Genomic DNA, 8,933 nt, shown 5'->3' with positions numbered 1-8,933 from the left:
TTTTGAAAGAATTTTAAAAGATTCGTAAAAAGATATTTTTGTAAATAAAAGCTTAGAATTTCTGTCGAAATAAACGTAATGTAGTAAGTTTTCTATAAAATTTGACCATATTTCGAAGAATAAAATCGCGAATCGGGTCTGACCTACGATTACACGAGTAAGAAAACTCATGTCTGGACTACAAGAATAGAAGCATTATAATTTAAAATACGGTTACAATACGTTTGAAAAAATCTTCTGTTATTGTGATAAACGATCAGACACAGTGGTCTAATGGTTCCGTTTTTAAGTCGCACGGAACCCTAAAAAGGAGGGACATTAAAATACATCGAGCTACTCGGGCCTAAGGCGAGCTTATGGCTTAACCCTTGGGTTTACCGTCACCATCCCGCTGGGTGAGAGACAGTTCTGGATCTTTGCAGTATTTATTGTCCTCTTTTTGCAAGGAAAATGGCGATTTACAGTAAATCCGAGTCAGTCATTTATGTGGACCTACAACAAAATGTATTGCCAGTAGCTGGAAAATCGATAGTACCTATGGTCAAATGAGTCAAAAACCATTCAAATAAAAAAAACTCACAAATTGAATGACAATTTTCTCATGGGTTATACTTATTCTGAAATGAAAAATGTGCCTACCTAATAAAACGTTTATTTCAGAATCTATGTATAAGCAGTTACTATGTATAATGTATAAAGTGATGTTTTATTAGAACTTATAATGACGGTTAGATTACACAGAAATAACTAGACAAGTATGTGATTGGGCTGATAGAGGAGGAGACTGTTGATGCTAAGCTTAATAATTTTCAGTCTTTTTTCCTTTTTATAATTACCTACACCACGACTTTACCTGACTTTGATTGTAAGAAGAAATGTGTATACTAGTAAATTAAACCTTAATTAAACCAATAGCCATGATTAACACCAAAACGTCGACAACCAAAATGTCAAACAAGACTCAATTCCATTGAACATTCGAACTTGTATCAGCCAGTACGTGTAGTAACACAAACAAAATCACCCAGCGTTGATCAAAGGTTGCAACTTTGAATAATACAAACAAAAACCTTTTACACTCACAAACATTCTAAATTAACTTGATTTATGGAAACAACAGACTTCCTTTTGTTTTATTCGGTAACGAATAAAACAGCCAGCCCATATTACTTATATTAATTTTGGATCTTACTTATTTCATGCTTCGACTACTAAATTGTAAGCATAGACAATAAAACATACATATCTATCGATTATACTACAATGTATTTTTCTTTTCCTCTCTGAAAACAGGTTTAATCGTAGTTTAAAAGTTTAGGTTTTTTATCCGCTCTAAAATTACAACAATCTCTGTAGATTACAAAAGTTGTGATACACACACGTGTCGCGAAAATTTATTTATAATGAACATGTTCTGGCTGAACCGATTGTGCTGTGGTCTAAAACGTCGAGGCGGATAGACGAGCGATTAATCCAAATTAAACCGTTGATGTAACCCTTTCCCTGCTGAAACGTGGCGCGTATTAATTTATTTGTATTTGGAACGGAATTTGACATAATAGTGCCACGTTTACCTTCAATTAGACCTAAAAAATACTTTGACGTCATATCGTGACCATTAATGTAAGTATGTGACGTGATTACTAATGACTTGTGTCAACCTGTGAAATGATAAATAATATAAATTGGATATCTAAATATTTTAATAATGCACTAATGACTTTTAAAACTAGATAAAAGTATTTACTTACTTATTTCATAACAATGTGTAAAAGTGTATTTTTCCAGGATATTTATGTAAGAACGAACTAAAAAAGAAACTGACAGTAAGTATTATTTTAAGCGTCCTGCATTATTATTTTTTTATTAATACCTATTTAGTCTAAAACATGAAAATTACTTACTTATTTATTTATTTATTTATTTATAGGTACAACAACAGAATACAATCTCAAACATTTTTATAGAATAACATTAGTTTTTTCCTACATTTCTACATTTGGTAAGAAAACAATACGTAAGACATTCAATTCGCTTTTAATACACCCCAATAAAAGTTGTATGATTACCTGACAACGCCTGACACTTCCCTAAAGTTAATAAAAAAATTAATACTCTTTCGAGAAGTTGCGAAAATCCACTTGTCAGCTCGGGACTGACGAGCAAATTAATCATTCTGTTTGCACAAAAACAGAAGCTGATTTTAATTTCCGCTGGTAATATTTCATATCAGTATCGAAAATTATTTATTTTATTTCTTTTTTTTATGCAGAATGAGTAGTAGGTATTTGACCGCAATCGTACCTGATGCTAAGACTAAGTGAGATGCAGTCTAGGATGGTACATTCCTGCCATAAGTGCCTATTCATTCTCGCCTTGAAATAAACCCGGATTATTATGTAGTGTTCGAGAAAGACAGTAGCAGGCAGCAAATTCCAATCCTTAGCTGTTTACATTTTAATACTATTTTTAAAACGACGCCACATTACATTATCATCAGCATTTAAAATGGTGTCTAAATATGTTCACGAACCAAAATATGATTTTAGTTATGATAACAAATGTTTGTGTGTACCCATTGTCCCATTGAGGCGCGAAAACAAACAAATTACGACCTTTCGAAGACTGTCTCGAACTACAATCGCGAAAACCATTAGCGGATACTATTTAGCTCGTTAATATTGCATTTTAGTCGGTTTGTGTAAACGAGAAGTTGCTAGTGACGTTATCGTGAGGTTATCGTCATTCGGAGCCACATTCGTCGGTCTCCGCTGGTCGAGTCAAGTTTTGTGCAATATGTGAAATGAGTTCGGCTTGGAAATGCGTGCTGTGTTGCTGGCAGTGTTAACTTGTCTGTGTGTGTGTGCAGGCTACGACATGATCGTTGGAGACACAGTGCACAAGAAGATGGTCTTCCATCAGAGGATCAAGGACTTCGCGATACCCTTCAAGAAGAGGATTAAAACGATGACTTACACGGATCCAGAGAAACGAATTATAAAGGTAATTCCAGTGTTTCTAGAATTTTCCTGTAGGTTTTTTTCGAAAACTGCCGAATAAATACACTTTTGTACAATAACTTTCAGATATTATAACTTCGTGATAATATTTTAAATTCACATAGAATTCTGATAGCAAAATTATATATTTTTAACGAATTACAAGATGATCTTTATTTAAAATTTTGTCACAGTTCAAAATATTGATAACTACAAAATATGAAAAAATTGTGCTGAAAAATTCCATAATAAATCTTGCTTTTATCAGCCGGTCTATACTTAGCAGTGGATTCTTAACAAGCAAGAAATAAATTTGCATTCCACCTTCAAAGTGCACTGCTTCAATGTTAAGTTTACGTTGGAGTACATTTTGATAAGAATGTGTAAAACCGGTTCCTTTACTTACTTATTTTCTTGATCATTTCATGGAAAACAAAAGTGGTTCTTATAAATTACTGCTAAACAAACACTCGACCTAACCTTGAAACGTGTTATTATCCTTTTTACTTTCAAACATTTAGGTTTTATAAGTACCTATTCATGATTTATTTTTGTAGTAGATGCTGATCGGCATTGTGGCCATTATGATAGTAAATTACTTATTTGCTTAATATGAATCATTTTTCATTAAGATACCTACTAAAACTTTATTTATACAACTGTTTGAGTTTCTTTAATCAACGTTGTTACGCACTAACTAGCTTCTTGTTCCCAGTATTAAATTCTATTATATTACACATCTTTATTTAACTAAGTATATGATGAATATCTGATGATTTACCTAGGTTTCATGAAATTATTTTAAGAGACAAAGTTTGGGAAGGTTGATAGCTAGATGTTCGTGACTCTTTAAACAAAAAAAAAAACTGAATGTCTATTGAAGAAGACAAAAATATATCAGAATACAATAAATAAGTTATAATGATAATGGTGAGCTCACGTGATCGAAGTCACGGACGTGCTCGGTGTAAACCATAATAAGTAGGTATACAAATAAATGTATGTTCATTTATGTGCAGTATACATAATAATAATATACTTACTATGTAATGTATTGTGTGAGTAGTTAGTACATCCAATATTTTATGTAGGTTTAAAACGAACACTAAACAAACAATTAAGAATGCAGAACAAACACCTACTCATATTTTTTCGACATAAAAAAGAAGTGCTGATAATAATTAAACAAAAAAAGGATTTCAATATTAAGTGCCTGCCGATTAATTAATGTGTGTCTAGTTCGACTCCTAGTTTTGCAAATAGACACCGTTATCAATATTAAAATCTAATTCACGAACCATCATGATTGACCTCGGAATAAATACATAAGTATGTTTTGCAATAATAAACTTACTTCATTAGATAATTGTGCTAACAAGGAACTCTATGTGATAACATGACGTAAATATATCTATCTATAGTCATGTCATGTCAGATCATTAAATCATTGGATGTAATTAACTGACAACTTACGTAATCAGCTCTGGTTTCGACAAAATCGTTAAATAAATTTCAATTTGTGTTCCACATTTCTGTTATCGGTGTCAAAATTTGGATACATTGGATTATTTAAATTTTTTAACTCTAGATTGATATTGCAAAAATCGTATGTTAAGATACAGGGCGCAACATTTTAAAAAAATCTTGAAACTGAAAATGATACCACCAAACCATCGATGTATCTCTGTCTAGAAATAAAAATAGCATTCACATAGAAATGGTTTCACATCATCGTATAAGTTATACCTCCTATAAGTAGTGCCATTATCAAAAACGCCAAAAGAGCGTTAATTACACACTGTGATAATTTTTAAGCGACTACCTATTGCTATTATTAAAACAAAAATCCCTCTTTTCATCGAATCTAATAGACTCGACTTTTTGTTCCAGGGCATAGCAGCAATAGACAACGACTTTTCTCATGCCAGCGCCAATATCACCGATGGCGGTGTGGGCTACTCACACGTCACAGTCAGAATGAAGAGCCAAAGACACCACCCGCTGAACTTCGAAGTCGAAATATACGTATAACAGATGATTAACGGTTATTGTCAGTGGTTGACAAGTGACTGTCAGCCACTAACAAAAAGTAATATGACATCTGAGACCCTGATAGTAAAATTAAAAATCGAACGTGGTTTGAATTTGGAACACTATAATTCCAAATTCAAAAACATTTGCTTTTTGTTTAATGTATCATAATAATGTTTTGAAACTTTGTACCCCCTGTTTAAAAAAGTGTACTAAAGTCTTAAAAGTACCTAGCTAACATAGTAACAATGCATACTTATATCTCAATTCCATATTCATTTACCTACAAATTAGAAGAACATAAGTAAATAAAGGAGCTTAAGTAACATATTTATAAGAACTAATTTTTAAAGTGATTAGTCGTAAAATAAGTACCTGTTACTTGATGTTTATTGCCTTTAATTAATAAAAATGATACCATTTGAACGGTTCATGATATCAAAAAAAAATTAAGAACCTACCTGAACAAAAACAAATATTGTTTATTTTTATAATATTTAGTATATGAGTAGATAAATAACCAAAGTTTAAATGTCATAAGTTTTGTAGCAAAACATACTTAGTTAATTGTATAAAACGAGATGGTAATAAGACATGTTTAACTTCTAATTGTAACTATATCAAATAATAAAATATGTAGGATTTTTTTAAATGATAAGTTACCTAATTACAGTAAATTATGAATCATAGAATGTCGTAATATTTTGGTCTGTTAAGTATCTCTCTATAAATATTATTTGTACTTATGCAATCTTGAATTCTTAATAGGTCTGATTTTTGTTTAATAAAATGTAGCATAAGGACAATTTATTGTGATAATCGTAGAAATGCTAGTTTATGTAATTAATGTGATTTAATGTTAATTATAAAAGAATCTTGTTATGTCTATTTAATTTATACTACTTTTAATAAAATGATGTTTAAATATCTTATTTTGTATATATAATTTCACTATCTTTCGACAATTTCACACAGCGTTAATTTAAACTTTGGCAACAATATTTCAATTATAATCTAATTTCACCACAAAATCATAGTATTTGTTAAGTATATCTACTCATAGGCCCTTTTCAGAAAATGTATATAATATGTCCCAAATAAGTATAGCATCCTTCCACTGTTCCACATTCATTAACCGATTGAGTCCCAGACGGCATTAATTAACCCTTAAATTGGCACTCATTGAACCCTTTCTTCAAAAATGGTCAAAGAAGAACGGTCATCTGTGACCCAGGCCCGACAGAAACGAGACATACCTCAGTTTTTTTGTCATGTCTTAATTAGTTAAATTATATATTTTTTATATTCGAAATCTATGTATAACACCAAAATATTACCCTTTGTTTTTGTTTAGGCGTTATACAAAAACTAATACAAAATGCCTATTTATCACCAAAATTGGTAAATGTATGTACCTAAATGTCTATTACAGCTGCTATGGAATGTATCTAGGTGACCTGGAGATACAGCCGGATTATACAGGGTGGAAAAAATAATAAGTTACAAAATCCAAAAATTCAATGTTACCAGCTTCCATAATCTGTACCCTATTATTGGTACCATTTGAAAGAGCTCGTGAAGCACTTTCAGAATCAGTAACTAGTTTTTCGATATCTTTTTTTTTTTTTTTTTTTATGTGATAGGAGGCAAACGAGCAAACGGATCACCTGATGGTAAGTGATTACCGTCGCCCATAGACACCCGCAGACCCAGGGGCGTTACAGGTGCATCTTGTATAGTTTAGAAATAATCGAGTGAGATCACTTATCGTTCCATATGTATAACCACCCTGTATAATCCGGTTGTATCTCCAGGTCACCTAGATACATTCCATAGCAGCTGTAATAGACATTTAGGTACATACATTTACCAATTTTGGTGATAAATAAGCATTTTGTATTAGTTTTTGTATAACGCCTAAACAAAAACAAAGGGTAATATTTTGGTGTTATACATAGATTTCGAATATAAAAAATATATAATTTAACTAATTAAGACATGACAAAAAAACTGAGGTATGTCTCGTTTCTGTCGGGTCTGGGTTTTTTTTGTATGGGGCGTGACCGTTCTTCTTTGGGATTTAGGTATTGTTTTGATAGATTAAGAAAAAAATATTTACTTTTTGAAAAAATTTCAATTAGTATAGAAGTTATGACATGTCACTCAAAACGGACATTGCCAATTATTTAGCATTACAACCATGTCACTTAGGGCGGACATTGCCAGTTTAGAAAAACAAAGGTAAAACAACTTTTCTTAATAACAATACAGGAATCCCTGATAATCATCCTCTGGCTAATCCAGCGCCTTTTGCAATCCATCTGGACTATTTACTGTTGATTTTACATAAATTTATCAAAAAATACCCTGTTATATAAAATCATTAAGTGACTGCCTGATTTATCAACATAAATCCCAAACCGGTGGGTATAAAGACACAAAGTTTGGCATGTAGGTTCCTTTTTAGGGTCTAGGGGTGTTATCAGAAAGGATTTTTCCAAAATTACCCCCTAAGGGGGTGAAATGGGGGTCCAAAGTTTGTAGGGCAAAACAAAATTAGTTACACTATTTAATTCGAAACTTCACAGGATACATTCCTATCGATAAATGAATAAACACGTGTTTCAGGTTATTTCAGAATTCAACCCCTAAAAGGGGGAAATTGGGTAAAAATGTCTAAAAATCAACATGAGTATTTATTACTGATACATGGCATTGTCCGTTTTAAGTGACATAACATTTGTAACCTTGAAATGAATGGAAAAAAAACGATATTTTTTTACAGTTTTGGCAATAACCGTCAGTTTTATTCGTTAATATTCTAAAATCAATCAATAAAGCACAGGAACAAGTGTAATACCTACAGTATTGCCACATTTATCAAGAGTGAAAACTTGACATTGCTGTTGCATTCATTCAACTGTCTTTATTTTTAAAATTCGCGGCTTTTTATTGAACTACAGCCCCGTGTTTCACATAAAATATCATGCTTTTTATAAAATATCTCTTGAAAGTCGATAAATTGCTTTAATTTAGATTCTGTAAGCAATTATTTGACATGTCCTTTAAAACGGACAAAAACAATTTAAGGGTTAATGTCATAACAATTGATTATCTATTGTGTCTAGATTCGCGGAGCTTGAAGGATTAATAAAAAAAACGTTTTAAATTATGAAACTAATTTTCGCAGGGTAACTATAATATGTAGCTACAATACCAAATAGGTAACATACATGACGCGTCTCAGATAATACATGAAATTAATTTATCCCGGGGAATAACATCTACCCAACACATGATGCGTCTGAACAAAATAATCGTATCTGACTATTGTCGTCCGTGCATTTTTCCGGGGAAGTCCCGAACAGATTTCCTCTGAAAGTTAATTTCACGCCTGTCGGTCTTTGAAAACAACGTCGTGTGTTGAAACCCGCTGTTGTATTATCCGAGAAACCGTTATGGACTAGCGATCGGGTAATTTGTCTTTCTGATGCTATCTTGAAATTGGAGCTGTCAAAGGTGAAGATTAGAAAGAGGTTATTAAACTTAAATGGGTTAACATTGTCAACTTTCGACAGTTATTTTATTGTTCGCTAAAATATGATTGGTGAGTGTGTGTAGATAGAATTAAATACGGCAAAAGGTTATAATAATAGTTAATTGAATAATAAATTTTGTAGCGTTGACTTCCACCAACGTTCTGACAGAAGACATGAAAAACAAAAATTTATATCAGGTTTTTTTTTTCATTTATTATCATTTTACAAAGGAAGTTCTTAAACATTATTACAATTTATTGCATTGGCATAAACCACTGAGGTTTGTTTGCAATGCTAGATGCGGTCAGTCTATATTAGTAATCAAACAGTTGCGTTCTACAAAAAACAAAATAAGAGTTACAAT

The 8,933-nt window shown here is 31.8% G+C and overlaps 1 protein-coding gene across 1 annotated transcript; it reads left to right on the top strand.

The window, feature by feature from the left end:
• The first annotated feature begins 2,745 nt into the window (after positions 1 to 2,745).
• On the top strand, positions 2,746 to 5,957 carry LOC135076529 (uncharacterized). Its single transcript, XM_063970978.1, has 2 exons — positions 2,746 to 3,003; positions 4,890 to 5,957. The coding sequence occupies exons 1-2, from the start codon at positions 2,821 to 2,823 to the stop codon at positions 5,028 to 5,030; spliced, it is 324 nt and encodes a 107-aa protein (XP_063827048.1). The 5' UTR covers positions 2,746 to 2,820; the 3' UTR covers positions 5,031 to 5,957.
• The last annotated feature ends 2,976 nt before the right edge of the window (positions 5,958 to 8,933 follow it).

This window comes from Ostrinia nubilalis, chromosome 12 (genome assembly GCF_963855985.1).
Source record: "Ostrinia nubilalis chromosome 12, ilOstNubi1.1, whole genome shotgun sequence".
In the NCBI taxonomy this organism is placed as follows: domain Eukaryota; kingdom Metazoa; phylum Arthropoda; class Insecta; order Lepidoptera; family Crambidae; genus Ostrinia; species Ostrinia nubilalis.
Note: the sequence above shows the minus strand (reverse complement) of the source record. Positions and strands in the feature narration are given on the sequence as shown.

What these genes read in the sequence shown, in the direction of transcription:
- LOC135076529 (XM_063970978.1), top strand. Translation starts at nt 2,821, where the DNA reads ATGCGTGCTGTGTTGCTGGCAGTGTTAACTTGTCTGTGTGTGTGTGCA. An exon ending in CAGAGAAACGAATTATAAAG is followed by an intron (nt 3,004 to 4,889) that starts GTAATTCCAGTG and finishes TTTTTGTTCCAG; the next exon opens with GGCATAGCAGCAATAGACAA.